Source organism: Pantherophis guttatus, chromosome 1 (assembly GCF_059756535.1).
Source record: "Pantherophis guttatus breed Tessera chromosome 1, ASM5975653v1, whole genome shotgun sequence".
Taxonomy (NCBI): domain Eukaryota; kingdom Metazoa; phylum Chordata; class Lepidosauria; order Squamata; family Colubridae; genus Pantherophis; species Pantherophis guttatus.
Genome location: NC_142063.1, coordinates 348,370,370 through 348,391,734, shown reverse-complemented (window position 1 = coordinate 348,391,734; position 21,365 = coordinate 348,370,370). Strand labels below are relative to the sequence as shown.

Below are 21,365 nucleotides of genomic sequence, written 5' to 3'. Positions count from 1 at the left end.
TTTTTGTACTTTGTACAAATATACTTTTGTATGAAGGCTATTGCGTAACGCATTGTAAGCCGCCCTGAGTCTCCGGAGAAGGGCGGCATATAAATCAAATTTTTTAAAAAAGGATTGAAATACCAGGCATGGCTCGCTTAACAACCAGGTTGCTTAGGAGCAGGGAAAATCTGGTCCCAATCTTGGTCATAAGTCAAGGACTACCTTTAGTATCTTGTTTTGGGAAGCAAGCCACGTCAGTGCTAGAAGGAACAGGGTCTGCTCCCTGCTTATCTCCTGAATGGCTTCCGAGTAAACAGCAGCCTCATCAAGAAGCCACCAAGAAGAAAACCACAGAGGACAAACCCCACTCCCTTCTAACACTGATGATGTTACCTAAATGGGTCATGAAATGTCTGCAAGGAAACCACCAAGCTCAGAGAGCACCAAGGACCCCAGTCTTCCTCCTCCTCTTCCTCCTCCCCTCTTTTCCCCTTCCCCTTCCTCTCCCTCCTCTTTCTCTTCCTCCTCCTCCTCTTCCTTCCTTCCTCCCTCCTCTCAAGAAACCCCACTCCCTTCTAACACTGATGATGTTACCTAAATGGCTCATGAAATGTCTGCAAGGAAACCACCAAGCTCAGAAGGCACCAAGGACCCCACAGCCTTCCTCCTCCTCCTCCCCCCTCCTCTTGGGAAACCCCTAATACTGGTGAGAAAAGAGAGACCAATGACTCGATGGGGTTTGTTTATTTGAAAGATTCTTACGGCCAGCTCACCACAACAAACCTCACCGTTCTTTCCTGTTTTTAAACTTCTCAGAAATTCAACGTTTGTCTCAGCCACACCACAACTCCTGCAGTTGGATCTCCCGGGTTAATGGGATGCCAGCTTTCGGTCACCCCAAACTCTGTCTCGGTCCCTTCCCGTCTTAAGCGGTCAGTCCCAGCAGCCTCTCGCTGAATTCCCAGAGCTTCTTGGCCAGCTGGTCATCACGGGCCTGTGGCCAGGGTACCTTCGGACGGCAGTCCACAAAATACCGCCCGCTCAGCCTCTCGATGCCCTCCTCGGTGGCGCAGTAGATGGAGGTCTGGGCACCCGCGTCACAATCTCGGACGAACAGCCTCATGAACCAAAGGGACGAAAATATCCACCATGGAAAGGAGCGGTTGATTTCGGTTTTAACAGCTCCTGAAAGCAAAGGAGAGTTGGTGGTGGGAATGGGCCCGGGATAGAAAGAAGCACCATCCAGGGTGACCCAGATGGAAGAAAGGATGGAAGGCCGAGTCAACCTTGCGCCTGGTGAGATTTGAACTTGCAGTAATTGCAGGCAGCTGGTGCTACTAAAGTGCTGTTAAGTAACACCAGCTGCCTGCAATTACTGCAAGTTCGAATCTCACCAGGCTCAAGGTTGACTCAGCCTTCCATCCTTCCGACGTAGGTAAAATGAGGACCCGGATTGTGGGGGCAATAAGCTGACTTTGCATAAAAAAGAACAACGCTTAGGGGGCCCCCGAAAGCCCTACTAAGCAGGTATATGCAAAAGTATGACGGCTATTGCTTAACGCATTGTAAGCCGCCCTGAGTCTCCGGAGAAGAGCGGCATATATAAATCGAACCAATAAATAAATAAATAAATAAATGAGGAGACCCCAAATAAACCCTTCGCACAACATCCGTTGCCCTTTGGGAGCCTTGGGGCAACTTCTAAATATTTTTCGGAAGACCCAACGCTGAAGTGAGTGGGCCATGGTGCAAAGGGAGTGTGTGTGTATGTGAAGTGTGTGTTGCACACCTGAATCCACAGTCGTTGGGTGGCTAATTGATTCAAATAGATAATATTACATAATGGTGGTATGTTTGTTCCCTGAGTTGTTTAAAATAGTGCATATAAGTGTGTGTCTGTGTTGTTGCACACGATAACACAGGACTCGGGGGGGCTAGTACATTCTAGTGACTAATATTATAGCTAGTCCTCGACTTATGACCACAGTTAAGCCCAAAATTTCCATTGCTGAGCAAGGCAGTTGTTAAGTGAGTCCTGCCCCATTTTACAACCTTTCTTGCCATAGTTGTTAAGTGAACCACTGCAATTGTTACGGTAGCCACATCGTTGTTAAGTGAATCTGGTTTTCTGGTTTTGTCCAAAGGTCGCAAAAGGGGATCACGTGACCCCGGGACACTGCAACTGTCGTAAGTATGAGTCAATTGCCATAGTGCCCTTCTGAACAAATCTTTACTTCGGCCTTTCACAATTTGTAATAATGCAGAGTGAAAACAATTCTAATAATGCAGGGTGAAAATAATTCTAATAATGCAGGGTGAAAAGTGTCCACCTGGACTGTTGGGCTGGCAGGAATGCTGGTTTTCTACTGAAAAGCAAAAGGAAGTACAAAATCCCCAGGACTTAAAGGAATATCTGGATCTGGTACCATTATGGATTCATCCCGTCGGCTTCTGGCATCTTACATAAACCATTGCAGTCTGCCCTGAAATCTGCCGACCTTGGCAACCTTCAACTCCCAGAATTCCCCAGCCAGCCATGCTCAGAGAGCACCAAGAACCCCCAGTCTCCCCCTCCTCCCCCTCCCTTCTAGCACTGATGATGTTCCCTAGTTGGGTCATGAAACGTCTGCAAGAAAACCACCAAGCTCAGAGAGAATCAAGGACCCCACAATCTTTTTCCTCCTCGTCCTCCTCTTCCTTTTCTCCTTCTACTCCACTCTGCAAACCCCGCTCCCTTCTAGCACTGATGATGTTCCCTAGTTGGGTCATGAAACGTCTGCAAGAAAGCCATCAACTTCAGGGAGCACCCACCCCATTCAAGGACTAGCACAGATACCCCCACTTGCTCCGAGATATCACCATCTTCTCCGCCGGCAAAATAAAATAAAATAAAAATGCTATTGTTGGAATTTCTCTTTCCCTCCCTTATCCTCGCCCCAGCCCAGAATTGGGGAGGAAGAGCCCTTTTGAAAGAACAGAAAGGAAGACTAGGGTGAAGAAAAGAGAGACCAACAACTTGGAAGTTTATTTAAAATATTCGCACAGCTGCTTAAAACACAATAACGGGCACCTCATCACGACGAATTCCGCAGGGATTTCCACTTTTTTTTTTATTTTATTGAAAAAGCTTTTCAAATACAATTTTTTCCCCCTTTTCTTCCCCCCTCCTCCCTAACCCCCCTCCCCTCCCTCTGTGGCTTCTCCAAAATAAAACCCAAATTAATAACAGATTATATAATACTTTACCATCCTTTTACTCCACCCCCCATATACTGACCCTTTCTTTCTAACAATATTATTATATCCCCCCTATGCTATACATTTCAGAACGACTTTCAGCTGTAAAATTATATAATAAATCCTAATTTGGCAATTTCAACTCATAATCTACCCATTTCCTCTTCCCCCATACATATATCTCTTAATTCAAGTCTTTTACGTATATTAGTATAACATAACATCCCTTTTCCTAAACTAAACAATCAGTAAACTAACCCAGCTCCACCCATTTTCCTACAGGTCTACCATACATAATATTTTTAATATTTTTGTTCTTCTGCCCACACCACTAAAAAAATATTTCTATATGTAAATAAAATCCTCAAATGACTTTAACCTTGTATTCCATATGATATCTTCTATAATGTCTTTCAACTGGATTGTTAATTCGATCACCCATGTTAGGGTAACATCACATTCTAGTTCCAACAGTATATTTGGTATCTTCAATTACCATCTGCCCCCATCAATAATAAATATTTTCATATATAAAAAACCACCCGAGTGACTTTATATTTATATTCCATATAATGTCTTCTGTAATGTCTTTCATCTAGATTATTAATTCCAACCACCGTGTTAGGGTAACCACCAGATCTTCTGCATGCCCCAATCCCATAATTCTCTTGCCTTGTAGCTCAACATAAACATAATCCATTTGTCAAAGAGTCCAAAATAGAAAGTTCCGATCCACTCAATTAAAGGCCATCTTCCACATCCCAAAAGCACAGCACTGCAGAGATCTGTCACTCTCCTCAAAATAGTATAAACCAATACTTTGCCTCAACTATATTTTCATATATTTAATCGTCTCTTAAGTAACTGGCATTAGACTATTGTTTAGTCTAAAATTTTTTAGTTTTGTAGAACCTGCTTCTTCTTTTCTTAACTTGTGGCTTAGATCTCCATCCTGGTTGCCTTTCTAGGACTTGTATATCAGCTGATTGATTTCCATGTTGGTCTGTAACTTGATAAATCATCACATTAGAATCCAAAGCCGCCTCTTGTATTTATAGGTAATCCAACTATAACCTCTGAAGGAGAATCCAAAAGTGGCTCATCCAAAAAGGCCTCTGTAACTTGTTGTTTTTCCATTACCTCCACCTTCATCTGCTTAGCCTGAATTTCAATCTCTTGTTGATTTTGCTTTTCTTTATTCCCCTCGTGTATTATACATGGAGATGTTGAATCCATTTTAAGAACCTTATAGTAAAATTCTTCCGGATTTCCACTTTTTAACCTTTTTACCCTTAAAGGTTTGTCTCAGCTCTTCCCTGCAGTTTGATCTCTCAGCTTACCGTACCACAATTGAGACCAGAATTTCTGTTGCTAAGTTGTGTCTCGTTTTACAACCTTTTTCCCACGGTTGTTAAGCGAATCACTGCAGTCATTAAGCGAATCATGCAGTCATTAGGCAAATCCGGCTTCTCCTTTCAACTCTGCTTGTAGGAAGCCTGGTGGGAAAATCTCAAATGTTGATCATGTGACCCTGCCCACTGCAACCGTCATAAACAGAACCTTTGCGAGACCGAGTGGCTCTGGGTTTGGGGGTTATGGCCCAGGGAGAATTGCCGCCTTTGGTCTTGGAAGGGGTGGCACTGCCCCAAACAGACCCTGTGCGTAATCGGGGGGTTCTCCTGGGCTCGCGACTTGAAGAGAGCAGGTGGCGGTCATGGTCACTTCCTGTTGTGGCCCGTACACGGCCTGTGGCTGGTGGCTGATTCCGACAGCGAGGAGGCTGGTGTGGTGCTGTGCCAGCAGCCTGTGCAGCTGGCAGTCGAGTCGGACAATGAGGAGGCTGGAGAAAATGTGGTGCCAGAGGTGGAGATTCAGCCAGGGCCTTCAGAACCTCTAGAAGCTTCCACGGGTGAAGAGGAAGAAGAGGAGCAGCCTCTTCTCGATGCACGGGCGCACAGAGCTGCCAAAAGGCAGGAGTGGCTCCTCAGGAGGAGGTCTCCTCGAGAGTAAGGTTTGGGATTAATTGGCGACTCCCTTAGCCTATTTAAGGAAGGACGACGACTGAAGCAATTTGCAGGGAACAACTTCGTTCACTCTCCGTGCCTTGATCTTAGTTCTCTGCAAATTGCTTCTGGGCTTTCTGCCAACCATAGTAAGATTAAGATTATTTATTCTTTGGATTCTTGCTTGAGAAGAGCAATGGAGAGAGCATTCAGCCCTGTGCTAACTGTAGAGGTATCTGATGTGATTTTTGTGTGATTTTGAGTGTGCTTTTCCATGTGGTTTTTCCCTGCCTTCACCTCAGAAAAATTAAGCGGTCAAATTTAAAGTGGAAATATTTAGCTGGTCAGTCCCAACAGCCTCTCGCTGAATTCCCACAGCTTCTTAGCCAGTTGGTCATCACAGGCCGGTGGACTGGGCACCTTTGGCTGGCAGTCCACGAAATACCGCCCGCTCAGCCTCTCGATGCCCTCCTCGGTGGCGCAGTAGATGGAGGTCTGAGCCCCAGCTTCGCAATTTCGGAAGAACAGCCTCACGAACCAAACCAACCAAAGTGACCACCTGGGTTGGAAGCGAGCAATTTCGGTTTTAACAGTTCCTGAAATCGAAGGCAGAGAGAATATGCCAGGGATGGAGCGTGGCACTCTTTGGACAACATGTTTCTTGCAGTTGTTTCATTACTCAACTAGGTAGCATCATCAGTGCTAGAAGGGAGGGGGTTTGCAGGGAAGAGGGGGAGGAGGAGGAGGAGGAGGACAAGAAGGGAGGGAAGGGAGGTGGATGAGTAAGAGGAGAAGCAGGAGAAGAAGCAGAGGAGGTGAAGGAGGAGGAAGCAAGGAAGGAACGGAAAAGGCAGAAGAGGAGTAAGAGACTAAGCAGGGATTAAGAAACCTCATCCCTGCTTAGGCAGGGGGTTGGACTAGAAGACCTCCAAGGACCCTTCCCACCCTAAGATTCTAGGATTCTGGACTTGGGATGGTGGGAGATGTCTCCCTCCCCAGCTGAGCTCAATGGAGGGAACTCCCGGGTTGGGTCTGCAGAGGGGGTTGAAGGAGCCCCCGGTGATAGAGAAATGCCTGGCGAAGCCCCAGACAGACCTGGGGGGGGGCTCCACCTGGGGTACCTTGGAGCCGAATTTCCACTCACCTGGATGAACCGCGTAGCAGGTGACGTTGGTTCCTTCCAACTGGTTGGCCAACTCTCTCGCGTGGAGCATATTGGCTAGTTTGCTACTGCCGTATGAACGTAGAGCTTCCCACATTCCCTCCACTGGCTTGTGGATGGTCCGAAAGTTGATCTTCCCATACATGTGTGCATTCGAGGACAGAATTACGATCCTGCTCGGGGCGCAGCGCTTCAGCCGGTCCAGGAGCAGGTGGGTCAGCAGGAAGTGGGCCAAGTGGTTGACCTGGAAGGCCTGGTCAAAGCCATCGGAGGTTTGGCCATCCTTAAGGACCCCTGCCGGAAAAGGAAGCAGATTACATGCAGTCCTCGGCTTACGACGGGTCACTTTGTGATCATTCAAGGTTACAATAGACACCCAAAAGGTACTTACCATTTGGTTCCCCCGGGGTGTGTGTGTGTGTGTGTGTGTGACATGACCACATTTTAGTCACTTGGCAACATGCCCCGCAGTCACCTGATTTATGACATTTTTTGTCAAAAAACAAAGCTTCTTCGATTTTCAGCATAAAGCAACCCGTTGTGGACAAATGGTTCACTTAAAAATCACCACAAACAAGTCCTTGAAATCCCAGCGGTCATAGGGGCAACCTGCTTTATCACTGTCATGCCATACAACCATAATGGGCAGCCCCCATCAAGGTCGTAAGTCAAGGACTACCTGTAAAGCTGTCAGGTTGGTCTAGTGCTGAGATGGCGAACCGGTGGGCACGCGTGCCGTCACCAGCTGCTATTCTGGTTTCCAGCACGCATCTCTGTGGGCGCGTGCGCCGGGCAGCTGGTCTTCGCAGGTGCTGAAGTGCAAGAAAACAGCCCGAAAAATGGGCCAAAATACAGGCATGCGTGCACCAGCCAACTGGTCTTCTGATGCTCTGGTGTGTGTGAAGACCAGCTAGCCAGCACACATGCGCTTGCCGGAAACCCAGCCGGCCAGCGCGCGCATGTGCACTGGCCAGCTTGTCTTTTGGTTTCTGGTACTCCAGTGCACGCACATGCCGAAAAGGTTCGCCATCACTGGTCTAGTGGTTAAGTCTAGAAAATGGAAGGCCATGAGTTCAAATCTCACCTTAGGCAGGAAAGCTGGCTGGGTAACTTTGGGCCAGTCTCTCTCCCCCTCTCCCTCCCTCCCTCCCTCCCTCTCTCTCTCTCTCTCTCTCTCGCTCTCTCTCTCGCTCTCTCGCTCTCTCTCTCTCAGACCCACCTCACAGGGTTAGAGAAATCCCCAGACAACACCCCCCCAGCCAATCTTCCCCCTTCCTTCCCCCTCTGGAGACCCCGGGGAGGATCTGCTCTGCCCCCACCTGCGTTGTTGATGAGGATGTCCAGACGGGGCTCCGATTCTAAGAAGCTCTGCGCAAAAGCTCGCACGGAGTTCAGGCTGCCCAGATCCAGGATCATCAGGATCACCTCCGAGTTCCCACTTTCCTGGAAAAGGAGCGGAAGGAATCCTGAGCCTCGGGATCCGGTGCGGCTTCCAAGGCTGATCCCAGTTGACTCACCTTCTGTGTAGGTCTGCTCCTCTCCCGGCAATCTCTCTGGGTGGTGCGTAATAAAAGAATACAGGCAGTCCTTACAACCATTCATTTAGTCACCGTTCAAAATTACAATGCCAATGGAAAAAAAGTGATTTATGACTGGTCCTCACACTTACGACCATTGCAGCATCTCCAGGGGTCACATGATCAAAATTTGGGTGCTTGGCAACCAGCGTCATTTCCGGTGGTGGTGGTGGTGACATCCGGGGGGTCATCTGATCACGGTTTGTGATCCTCCAAAGAGCAAATTCAATGGGAGGAGCTGTATTCATTGTACAACCATGTGATTTGCTTAACAACTGCCGTGATTTGCTTAATGAATGGGCTGCCCCAAAGAAGAGGGGCTCAACCTCTTCTCCAAAGAGCACCTGAGGGCAGGACCAGAAGCGAAGGATGGAAAAGAATCAAGGAAGGAAGCAGCCTTGAAACAAGGAAGAATTTCCTGACGGTGAGAACAATCACGCAATAGAAGAGCTGGCCTCCAGGTGTCGTGGGGGCTCCATCACTGGAGGATTTTAAGAAGAGCTTGGGGAACCATTTGTCTGAAATGGTACAGAGACTCCTCCTTGAGCAGAGGGGTGGGCTAGAAGACCTCCAAGGTCCCTTCCAACTCTGCCATTCTGTAATACCATACCAGGGTCTTACGGTCTGGATCAGGGGTGTCAAACTGGCGGTCCCCGGGCCGGATGCCTCACACGCAGCCCACGCCCACCTCAGCTCCGCAAAGGGGGGAAATGTCGCGAAACATCACATGACGGCAACGAGATGTGGCGAGTTTGACACCCGTGATCTAGATGAGGAACGGCGATTAAGATGGATGATGCAGATCCAACCCAGAACTTCCAGGAATGCAGCTGCCCCGAAAAATATGTACCAAAAATGGTTGTTGGATAATCATTTGTCTGAAGTGGTGTAGGCTTTCCTGCCTGGGCAGGGGGTTGGACTAGAAGACCTCCAAGGTCCCTTCCAACTCTGTTATTCTATTCTATTCTATTCTATTTATTCTATTCCTTAGTATTTATGCTGCTGCAGTTTTACTTTTAGAATGTTTGCATAGAACTTTTCTGTGTTTAAAAAGGATTTGCACAGAATATATTCAAGATACTCAGATTTGGGCAAAGGATGCATTTGTACTTGTCTATCAAATCAATTTGCCTTTATCAATTTTTTTCAAATAAGATTTCATATTCCATGTGGTCCACCTCTCTTCTCCTCCTGGCTTGGGTAAAGCTGCCATCCTGCCACGGTATTATATCAGAAACACTCGAGGCTACTTCCAAGGCATTAATTTAGAACAGCATGAGCATCTGGCCCATGAGCAGAATTTTATATCCCAGAAATATCTTATTTTGATGCTGGTGTAAATATGGCCAGAACACACAGTGGTAGTTGATTGGTTGGAGGTTGCTGGCTCCTGCATGAGGCAATCTACGCTCTGATTGGTTGCTGGGGGGTAAAGGGGGAGTGTCCCTTTTTTCCCGCCTTTTTCTTCTGTGGGCTCTGTTTGCTGTTTGATTTACCTCATGATGTTCCTGTGTTGCTGATTATCTTGTGTTCTTTCTTTCTGGATGATGAGAAAGACTGATATAAATTTGAATTATATCTATCTCTATCATCCATATCTCTATAATCTTTCATCTCTCTCTCTCTCTATCTATCCACACACAATTTTGTGTTAGTGTGTCCGACTTCATCTGGGCAGCTGCTGCACAATTCCTGGACAGCAACAAACAATAACAATTTAGTCCAAAAATGTCTCCTAGGAAATGTCAAGGCAGCTGGGATGATCTCATCACAGTGATCACAGATGCAGTTAGATGATTAGCTTCCCTCAGATATCGAATTATAACATCTATCCATTGCGAGTCTACGGCGCCATATTTAGCAATAGCCCTTAGACTTAGATACCGCCTCAAGATATAGATGTTAAATATATTCATTTATATAAAACTACAAGTTCAAGTCACTGTCTCTGATTTCATTTGGACAGTTGTTGTGCAGTTTCCTGACCCAGATCCAACAAAACCATTTCCAGGAATGACGCTGCCCCGAAAAATATGGAGCCCCCTGAATAGGACCAGGACAGGCCAAGTGGGGAATGGCAGAGAGTCCGCAATGCGACTGGGCTGCATCAGAACTGTTCGGATTTTGAACGGAGGGACAGAGAGAACCGCACGGCAGGTGCTTACCCGTCTGATGTCGTACATGGCCGATTCTCCCCTCGCTTTGTCGCGGCATGCCAGAACAACACGGGCGCCTCTCCGGGCCAGATCCACCGCGGTGGCCTTCCCAATCCCTGCATTTCCACCTAGGAAAGGGCAGAGAAAGGATCCATGGAGATCGCCCAGCCTTTGATGGGGATCCAGGAGTTGGGACTGCATCTGTGTGCCTGCAGTTTTTGTGCTGTCGCTGTTCAAGGTTCCGACTGACGAACCCAGCCCAGCGAGTACTGTCGAGAGGATCCAATCTCTTAATGCAAAACTTTATTGAATACATCATTTTGGCACAGATGAAAGTAAATCCAACTCTGATTAATTCCAGCGCAAGGCAGAATAGGATAGGATAGGATAGGATAGGATAGGATAGGATAGGATAGGATAGGACAGTCGCTTGGTCGACTGTTGTTGTGAGCCGCCCTGAGTCCTTGGATATAGGGTGGCATACAAATTTCATTAAATAAATAAATAAATAAATAAATAGGATAGGATAGGATAGGATAGGATAGGATAGGATAGGATAGGATAGGATAGGATAGGGCTTCATGTGCCACCTCTGGCACGCGTGCCTATGTTCGCCATCACGGGTATAGAGTCTTTTGCTTGAGCCAGGGGGTTGGACTAGAAGACCTCCAAGGTCCCTTCCAACTTTATTTTGATTCAGCCCAGCCCACTTCACAGGGTCGTTGTTATGGGGACAATAGGAGGAAGCAATGTCGGGTATGTTGGGATACAAATAAATAGATAAATAAACAAATACTCTTTCTCTGTGACTAAAGGCCTTCTTTGCTTTTTAGTCAATAATGTTTTTCACCAGCCCTTGGTTGGGTTCCTGGACCTTTTCTTAACCCTAATCCCCTTTTTTAAGTAGCCTCCAACGGGCTCTGATTTTCCCCATAACCCCCCCCCCCACATTCTGTCCTCCTTATAGCAAAGTGGGGAGGGAGAAGCATTGGCCAATGCCAGCTCTTTTCGCCTCTTTCAACAAGCCAGCATTCCTTGCATTAGCCCACCCCCCCTTCTACCCCCTGCATTTCTAGCCAGCTTTGACTTTTGGTAACCTTCCTTCCATTTCTGTATCTTAAGAAAACAATCCATCCACGTCCATTTCAGTAGCTCTTGCAACAGTTATTTTCCCGGTCAATCACTTTGGACTTTGACTCGTCCCTTTGCCTCAACCCATCAGTCAATTCACTGCAAATTTTGTTCTGCGTGCATAGGTAGTTCTTGACTTCCAATGGCTCATTCAGAGACCGGTTCAAGTTACAAGGACACTGAAAAAAGCGACTTTCAGGCAGGAAAGCTGGGTCACTTTGGGCCAATCACCAGGAGGCGGTGAATCCGAGTCCCCTTTGCCCAGCTTTCACACCGAATTCCCGTCTCCTGGTCCCCAGCCTGGTGCTAGAGGCTCCTGCTTCTCTTTCCGGTGGAATCACTCTTAAAGCATCAGTTGTTGTTTCAAGAACTTCATAGGAATCTCCCTGCAGGAACGTTAAACGGGCCGTCCAATTTGCTAAAGGTCCCAGCTCCACCCGCCTCCCTTCCAGGGCTGAATTGGCTTTTCTGCATGCTTGGAAGCATCTCCGCGGATGTTGGGACAGATTCAGTCCGGATTCTTATAGCCTGTGTCAGCACAGGTGAACTGAGAACCTAGGGCGTGCAAACTAGCATGAGCAAACTGCAGCTGGCATAGCAAGCTAACAGGATGTAGCATAAGTAAGCTAGGCGAAGTATTCACATGTGGTCGCGTCTATAGAAATGTGTGGTTAGAGCTTAGCAGGAAATGTACTTTATGTTTTTATGCACATATGTAACCTATCTTCCGATATGTAACCCATCTTCTGCTTACGCAAACAAGTACAATAAAAGAGGACGCTAGGAGCAACTCCTGGCTGACTCGCCCCGAGAGCAATCTGGTGTCAGTCTCCTGATTACTCAAGATTTGGACTCCGTGAGTAGCCCACCAGTTTGGGGCGAAAAGCCACAACTGGTGACCCCGACGTGATTCGGTTCATTCAGGACACGTCGCCTGACGGCCTACTACTCACTCGTCTGGAATAGACCCCTCGTCTGGAATAGACCCCTCGTGCACAATTAGGTGAGTATGGGACAGAAATTATCTAAAACCCAGGCAGCGCATCTGGAAGAATTAGATATTTTAGTCAGGAAAGCAAATGTGATACAAAAGGCAAATGGAACTACTGCATACCCACTAAAGAAAAAGGATATCCAACTTTTTCTCCATTTCCTTGGTGAGAAATGCCCCGCGTATGCGGAGGAAGGACGATTAGAATTTAATACGTGGCGCCGAATGGGCAATTGGCTACATGAGTCCCCTAGAGCGCCCGCCCACATACTAGGAACCTGGAAAGCCCTTATGGCTATGGTCACCTTATTTTATGGCCCCTTACCCGCCAGCGTCACCGCCGACCATCTTTTGGGAGAGGGACCAGTAGCGACGGTGGCTCTCCAAATTCCCTCCCCGGTCGCCATGTACCCGTTTTTAAATGACATTATTCTAACAGCATTCTCTAAACTAGGAGATACAAAAAATGTGATCAGCTCTTTTGCAAGTGTTAAACAAGGGCCTCAGGAGCCTTATTCAGATTTCATCAATAGACTTACTCAAGCTATTGTTAGACAAATAGATAATGAAGCAGCTAGAACAGAATTAACAAAGAAGTTGGCAGTAGAAAATGCCAACGCTGATTGCAGATCTATCCTGAAAAATGTTGTAATAAACCCTGAGGCAAATCTGCCAGAATTTTTAGAAGCCTGCAGAAAAGCAGGCACCACCACATATCAAATGGAGGCATTAGCAGCAGCCCTCCAACAACAAGGAACAAGACCCAAAACAGGAAGTTGTTTTAACTGTGGCAAACCTGGCCATTTCAAGGCAGAGTGCCGTGCCCCGGGGGGAGGAGGCCACCAAGCAAGGGGACAAACAAACCAACCAAAAACGGTTTGTCCAAAGTGCAAAAAGGGATTTCATTGGGCAAAAGCTTGTCGCTCCTCCAAGTCGGGAAACGAGTAGTGGGGCATTCAGCTAGCCCTGCAAAAAAGGCTGAAGTAATGGAGGACGAAAACACCAAAAAAATATATTCACATTCTTTCGAAATGGTGGCTTTAGAAACAACTACTTATGTTCTCCCCTCCCATGTATATATAATGCCCATAGGCCCGCGCCTCCAGCTGCACCTGGCTCCAAACCTTCCTGTCCTACTTTTCCCTAATGCAGACCTCGCAGAGCGAGGAATTATGGCTTCTCCTTTTCTTCGCTCCTCTGAAACTCTGCACGATCTCTCTTTAACTATCACTGTAAATAGTCCTACTTCCATTAAAGAGGGAGAGGTAGTTGCTACCTTGATCTTACTAACGGACGCCTTTCCGCAGGACATTTGTGCTTTGGATCTGCCTTTGGCTCGCGCTCGTCCTACTGCTTCATTTTTCCTTAATAACCGACAGTTTTCTAGCCTTTTAGACACAGGGGCTGATGTATCCGTTATAAAACAAGAGGAATGGCCAAAAGAGTGGCCTACTCAATCTGCCCCTTCTGTACGAGGAGTGGGAGGGGCGCAAGTCGCTAGAGCCAGCTCTGAATGGATTGAAATCACATCTCCTTCATCAACAATTATCGCTTATATAAAGCCAATTATATTACCTTTGCATATAAACCTGTGGGGAAGGGACCTTATGTCCCAGTTACAGGCTAAATTAATATTGGAATAAGCAAATGGCTAAGGAATTCATACTAAAACTGTCCCTGACCTCAAACACCCCCGTTTGGGTGGATCAGTGGCCTTTGACAAAAGAAAAACTAACTCTTTTAAAGTCTCTCATTGACGACCAATTAAAAGCTGGTCATATTGAGCCATCGACCAGCCCATATAACACCCCAGTCTTTATCATTAAAAAACGGAGCGGTAAGCCCCGCCTTCTTCATGACCTACGGGTCATCAACACTATTTTAAAACCTATGGGGGCACTACAATGTGGCACCCCAAACCCAAACTTGATCCCCTCTGATTTTGATCTGATGATCATTGATCTAAAAGACTGCTTCTTTTCTATACCCCTACACCCAGACGATAGGGAGCTTTTTGCCTTTACAGTACCTGAGCTTAATAACTCCCAACCCTCTTGTCGTTATCAATGGAAAGTGCTGCCCCAAGGTATGCTAAATAGCCCTACTATGTGTCAACACTATGTTTCACAGGTGTTGCTCCCCTACCGTAAAAAATATCCTACTTTCTTTATTTATCACTATATGGATGACATATTGGTGGCCGCCCCCGCCCCTAAAGGGACGGTATTGGCATCTCTCCCATGCCTTCAACGCATCCTGGCCACTGGAGGGTTGTATATAGCTCCAGAAAAGGTACAGAGCACCCCGCCATTCATGTACTTGGGACACAAGATGCTGGCTTCACATGCTGCCCCTGCGTCGCCAAAGATCTTTCTCCCAAATCCTGTCACACTCATTCAGCTCCAGCAATACTTAGGGTCCATCAACTGGATTCGACCATACTCAGGATTAACAACCTCTCAATTAGGCCCTCTTTTTTCGGCTTTAACCCAAGGAAAGCACCCTTCGGATCCCATCTCTTTAACGCAATCTCAATTAGACACCCTTGATCTTATCAATGAAGCCCTAGGTCGACGATGGGTGGATCGAATTCAATCAAATTGTCCTTTTGTTTTAGTCATAATTAATACAGAAGGGTTGCCTACAGGACTCTTGGGGCAGGTGACAGACCCTTCATTGAAAATTGTAGAATGGCTTCACCTCCCCCATACGCCTAGAAATTCTATTACTCCCCGATTGACTTCCTATTCCCAGTTGATTGTTAAAGGACGCTCTCGAAGCAAGGCCTTAATAGGCCTCGACATTTCAAAAATTTTTCTTCCAATGCCTTTGACTACCTGGGAGGCCGCCTTTCAGACATCGGACCTGTTGCAGGCGGCCTTGGTGGAATGGCCGGGCACTCTTTCCTGCCACCCCCCCTCCGATCCCCGTATTCAGTTTCTGAAAACTATTCCTTTTAAATGGAACTCCCCCTGCCAACTCCTTCCCATTCCTCAGGCAATTACAGTCTTTGCCGATGGGAGCAGGACATATGGGGCCTGTGCTTGGCAGAAGGACGGCCAATGGAAAACTAAAATCACCCCCCCTCAAAAATCCGCCCAGCGTGCTGAGTTATACGCTACCCTCTTAGCTTTTGACCAATTCCCCACTGAGTCCTTCAATTTGATTGTCGACAGCCTCTATGTCTGCCAAATTGTGTCTCACATATTCGATGCATATTTATCCCCCTCAATTGAATCCTCTCTGCTGTCTCTGTTTTTGTCTTTACAAACCTTGATTATGGCTCGCCAGCACCCTTTTTACGTTTCCCACATCCGCAGTCACCAGCCGTTTCCTGGCTTCATACAGGAAGGTAACACTGTGGCTGATGCAGCTGCCGCCACAGCGAAAGCTGATGTATTTTCAGTCCTTGATAACAAACCGTCCCCTTGGGACAGCCACGCATATTTCCATCAAAACAAAAAAGCATTAATTAAGCAATTTGGAATCACGGCCGTGGAAGCAACTGCAATAATTAACCAGTGTCCTGCTTGTAGCAAACAAGCCAAGTCCATCCCTATGGGAGTAAATCCCCGTGGTCTAGAGGTTTGCCAAATTTGGCAAATGGATGTCACCCAGTACTCCCCTTTTTCACCCTGGAAATATTTGCATGTATCAGTGGACACATACTCAGGCTTCCTTATGGCCACTCCCCAGAGAGGGGAGACAACCAAACATGTCATCAATCATTGTATTCGGACTTTTGCATCGCTGGGACGCCCAAAAGAATTGAAAACTGACAATGGCCCTGCATACACCAGCTCTGCCTTTGCAGATTTTTGTACACGATGGGGAATTACTCACAAATTTGGAATTCCCTATAATAGTCAGGGCCAGGGGATAGTGGAAAGGGCTAATCAGACCTTGAAAAACGCCCTGGAACAATTTGACCTAGGGAAAGGACCCCCTAGCCTCCCAGCAGTGCAAGACAAGTTAAACTTGGCTTTGTATACCCTAAACTTTTTGAATGAGACGGGACAACCACCTACGACGGCAGCTCAACGTCATTTCTCTTCACCCCCCTCTCCTAAAGCTGCAAAACCACAAGTCTACTATCGATGTCTCCCAGAACCCGACTGGAAAGGACTGGCTGATTTAATAACCTGGGGTAGAGGATATGCTGCAGTCCAGTTGAAGGATAAAGTCCTGTGGGTCCCGGGAAGGTGTGTGCGACCATACCACATGACCTCCACGCCACCACCTTCGTCCCCCGCTTGAGACAACCGCCGTGTCAGATGTGCTGGTTTTGCCCTTGCCCTTGCGATTCCTGCTGCTGTTCCCATTGTATTGATTGTGTTCTGTGTATTGATTGTGACCTTATTTGTGACATAGTTGTTATTGAACAATTACTTGAGGAATACATATATACCAATTCCTCTGGCCAACAGGTCACTACCCTAACGGCAACTCCTACTGTAATTACAGCCCTTAGTCAACCACCTCTTACGTATTCCTATCATTGGTCTTAACATGGCACCTGTTCCAGGGTTCGTTTTATCAGTCCTTTTGATTTATGCCCATGGTTTGTGGATACATGCCCTCCCAAAACCAAACCCCTGTTCTTCCTGTATCTCCATTACCCGCACTGACGCTAGGGAGGGTCGTACCCTCCTTTATAAGAATAGATATCACTGCAAGGGCGAGGTTACAACAAATTGTCTATTTCAAAATATTACATACTCTGCTTGTACAGAAAATAGTAAGGCTACTTGTTATGACCCTCAACAGCCAGCGGTTTATCATCTATTGGAAGCACGAAAGGGCAATACGAATGGAGAATTTATTACAAACACTCGCTTGGTGTCTAAAAATTCCCCTGCCTCCCTCGTATTTGATGCATGCCGATTCACTCAATGGCCTACACAGTGTGGGACCCTAAATTGGCAGAGATACTATATACACCAAGATAAATACATTTGTCCCCAAAAATGGCCTCGCCAATATAAGGGAAAGAACGAGTGCAACGCTCCGGATGAACGGTATTGCCCTTATTGGAGTTGTATTGCTTGGGCAACCTGGCAGACTGTCAGCAAACAATCATCAGCTGTTTTGAAAATCGTCCCGGTTAAATCTGACTGTTCAAAGGGGTCTTGTAATCTCCTCAATTTCACGATCTTCAATCCGGAACATTTCATCTCCCAATGGGGCCCGCAATTTGGTATTCGAATCTGCGGTTCTGGTAAGGACCCAGGAACTCTCATCTACCTTCGTCTACTCACCATGTCAGAAACTGGCCATGATCTTCAGCAGTACTTCTTCCGGGACTTCTGGGAAGAAACAAAAACCCCTGTGGACATCCCGCCTGTTGCTGTCAACACCTTTCAAACCCTCGTGGAAACTATAGCAGAGGTTTTAAATGTTACCAATTGTTACATATGTGGCGGCACCAATATGGGAGAACAATGGCCATGGTTGCCGTCTGAATGGAATATGTCTATCCCTTTTAATCTTACTGCCTTTAATGTTACTTCCCCTCTCAAACCCCCATACAGCAGATGGCCTTTGAAAAGTGCCCTAGTTGCTGAATGGTGTTTGCAAAGAGAAAATAATTCCTCTCCCTCCCTGGGCCACACGGTGTGTCAGTCGACTCTACGACTGAATGCCACAGGCTCTCAGGTCTGGCCCGCTAACGCTATGCCTCCTAACGCCTCCCATTGGATTCCCCTGTGGAACCAATCGCTAAACTATGGTTTTCCAGATCCCCGAATAGCCCCTGCAGGCCTATACTGGATCTGTGGAAAAACAGCTTATTCCGTTCTGGACCCTTATTGGAGCGGGTCTTGTACATTGGGTACTATAAGACCCTCCTTCTTTATGCTCCCTCTTGATAGTGGCCAGTTCCTTGCCCATACCGTGTACAATAGAAAGAAACGATCCTTATACGAGATCGGGTATGATGTCTCACAAATCAAAATTGGAAACTGGAAAGATGATGAATGGCCCCCTGAGCGTATCATCCACTATTATGACCCCGCCTCATGGGCTGCGGATGGAACATATGGCTACCGTACCCCCATTTATATGCTAAATAGAATTATCAGGCTACAAGCGGTGTTAGAACTTATCACTAACGAAACTGCTAGGGCCTTCCGCCAGATTGGAAAAACACAAAGGCAACTAAGAAATGCCGTCTTCCAGAATCGTCTAGCATTAGACTATCTCCTTTTAGCTGAAGGAGGGGTGTGTGGGAAATTCAATCTCTCAAATTGTTGTCTAGAGATCGATGACAGTCACAAAGTGTTGACTGAGGTAGCAGACAAAATTACCAAATTAGCCCATGTCCCTGTTCAAACTTGGACTGGCATCCTGGATACTGGGGGGTTTCTGGGTGGCCTTTTTCGCAATTGGAAACAAGCCGCACTAATGCTAGGAGTCATCTTGCTGGGATTACTTATGCTACCCTGCCTAATACCCTTGCTCAGGTCCCTGATACAGAGTATAGTGGATAGCACTATCTCAAAAAACAATGCGTTGCTACTGGAACACAAGGAGCAAAGAACATCCCTACTGGGGTGTGACAGTGCCGAACCCCCGGACGAGGGCGACGCTGTCTCTCTTGCTGCCTCTGTAAGCACGGAAAAACACATCTGTATGGCCTTTCCTTCGGACGAAGAAGAGGAAGAGTCATCCGTGCCTTAAAAATAAAAACAGAGGAGATGTTGGGACAGATTCAGTCCGGATTCTTATAGCCTGTGTCAGCACAGGTGAACTGAGAACCTAGGGCGTGCAAACTAGCATGAGCAAACTGCAGCTGGCATAGCAAGCTAACAGGATGTAGCATAAGTAAGCTAGGCGAAGTATTCACATGTGGTCGCGTCTATAGAAATGTGTGGTTAGAGCTTAGCAGGAAATGTACTTTATGTTTTTATGCACATATGTAACCTATCTTCCGATATGTAACCCATCTTCTGCTTACGCAAACAAGTACAATAAAAGAGGACGCTAGGAGCAACTCCTGGCTGACTCGCCCCGAGAGCAATCTGGTGTCAGTCTCCTGATTACTCAAGATTTGGACTCCGTGAGTAGCCCACCAGTTTGGGGCGAAAAGCCACACGCGGACACACCGGAGAGAGAGAGGGAGAGAGTGTCAATGCCCCCCCCACCCGAGACCGCCCCCCCCCGCTTCCCCCCCCCCAGCTGACCTGTGATGAGCACCGTCTTGCCCCGCAGGCTGACCGCGTTCCTGCACCGGGTGGCCGCCACGAAGTTGTAGTAGAGCAGCGCGTAGAGCCCCAGCAGCAGCGCCGCCCCCGCCCCCAGCGCCCCCAGCGCCCCCAACGCCTCCATGGCCCGATGTCCGCTGGCCCCGCAGCCGCCACACCTTTTTATCCCTTTCCCCGGGACGCCACTCCCGTCGCCCTGCCTCCCGCCCCCGCGTGGGAACCGGCACCGCTGATATTCTCTCGCCCTCACTCTTGGTTGACAAGCAAGTAAGCAAGCAAGCAAGCAAGGAAGGTGATAGGAATGAAGAGGATGGAGGGGAGAGAGGAAGGAAGGAAGGAAGGAAGGAAGGAAGGAAGGAAGGAAGGAAGGAAGGAAGGAAGGAAGAGGAAGGAGGGGAGAGAGGAAGGAAGGAAGGTGATAGGAGTGAAGAGGAAGGAGGGGAGGAAGGAAGGAAGGAAGGAAGGAAGAGAAAGAAAGAAAGAAAGAAAGAAAGAAAGAAAGAAAGAAAGAAAGAAAGAAAGAGAGCAATGCCCCCCCCGGACCCCCCCTGCCCCCCCAGCTGACCTGTGATGAGCACCGTCTTGCCCCGCAGGCTGACCGCGTTCCTGCACCGGGTGGCCGCCACGAAGTTGTAGTAGAGCAGCGCGTAGAGCCCCAGCAGCAGCGCCGCCCCCGCCCCCAGCGCCCCCAACGCCTCCATGGCCCGAAGTCCGCTGGCCCCGCAGCCCCCCCACCTTTTTATCCCTTTCCCCGGGACGCCACTCCCGTCGCCCTGCCTCCCGCCCCGCCCCCGCGTGGGAAAGCCACTCTCTCGCCCCCCCTCCTGGCTGACAAGGAAGGAAGGAAGGAAGGAAGGAAGGAAGGAAGGAAGGAAGGAAGGAAGGAAGGTGATAGGAATGAGAAGGAAGGAAGGAAAATGGGAGAGAGGGAGAGGGGAGGAAGATGAAGAAGAGTGTCCTGACTCAGCCTTTGCAAGCAATGCGCAACCAGTGAGTCTTGGATAAAACAACCCCCTTTTAAAAACAGGGCAGGGACAGTCTTCATTCACGCTGGACGGACGAAACCCAAGAGAATTGGTCCCAAATGAGAGTCTTTTCCCCTTCTGAAGCCGGGCAGGAACCGTCTCTGCTCACCTGAGAACTCCAGATTTCATCAGGGCCTCCAGTGCTTAAGCGGAGCAGAAACAGTCCCAGTTCAACCAATTCACTCCCGGTTCTTTCCCAGCAGGGAGGCTCCGATGGCCCCTCAAACACAGAAGTATTAATTCCTCCCCACAAACCTGGTTCCTGCCAAGGAATCCGACTTGATTGATGTACACTGGGACAAAAGGCCTCTCCCAAACCCCTCCTATTTATTTCCCAGCCTTCTGTTCCCCGAGAGCCGGCTCATTGCCTTCCGTTGCTCTCCTCTCCTCTCCGCCCATACGTGCATTTGGGATGGGCCCCACCTGCTCCTCCCCCTCACTCAGCTCAGTCCTGAAAGGCAGCTGCCTCTCCCCCTGGGGGCGGATGGAGCCCCCCACCCCCCTGCATCTGCCTCTCTCCTTCTGCTTCCTCACCAAAGGCTTCCAGAAGGCTCCGAAGCTGGCCCAGGCTCCCCCTCGCCTGACTCTGCTGCTAGCTCTGCTGGCAGCCGATGGGCCACAGCACCTATACGGTTTCAGACACATGGCTGTCCAGCCTCTTCTTGAAACCCTCCGGTGGTGAAGCATCAAAATCTGAGTGTTTGTCAATCGCCAGGTATTTACACCGCTTGTAGCATCCTGGGCTCATGTGATCACCGGTTTGTGACCTTGTTGTGACTCTGACCCCCCGAGGCCGATTTATCGGAGGTAGAAGGCTCCGAACATGAAGGAGAGGAGTTAGCCAGGCCTCCCCCTCCAGGACCCTCCTCTCTGGCAATGCCTCTTCTCCCAAAGGAGAA

At 48.1% G+C, this 21,365-nt stretch overlaps 1 protein-coding gene across 4 annotated transcripts; it reads right to left on the bottom strand.

Annotated features, from left to right (window-relative positions):
* Positions 1-707: 707 nt before the first annotated feature.
* On the bottom strand, positions 708-20,142 carry LOC132709226 (dehydrogenase/reductase SDR family member 13-like). Of its 4 annotated transcripts, none has more exons than XM_087890549.1 (5): positions 20,007-20,142; positions 10,127-10,245; positions 7,704-7,827; positions 6,367-6,678; positions 708-1,167 (listed from the first exon to the last, which is right to left on the bottom strand). In XM_087890549.1, the coding sequence occupies exons 1-5, from the start codon at positions 20,140-20,142 to the stop codon at positions 908-910; spliced, it is 951 nt and encodes a 316-aa protein (XP_087746675.1). In that variant the 3' UTR covers positions 708-907. The 4 variants fall into 4 exon arrangements, with proteins under 4 accessions (XP_087746675.1, XP_060538279.1, XP_087746674.1 ...); XM_060682296.2 differs by lacking the exon at positions 20,007-20,142 and adding an exon at positions 19,421-19,571; XM_087890547.1 differs by lacking the exons at positions 708-1,167; positions 20,007-20,142 and adding exons at positions 2,976-5,818; positions 19,421-19,571.
* Positions 20,143-21,365: the final 1,223 nt, after the last annotated feature.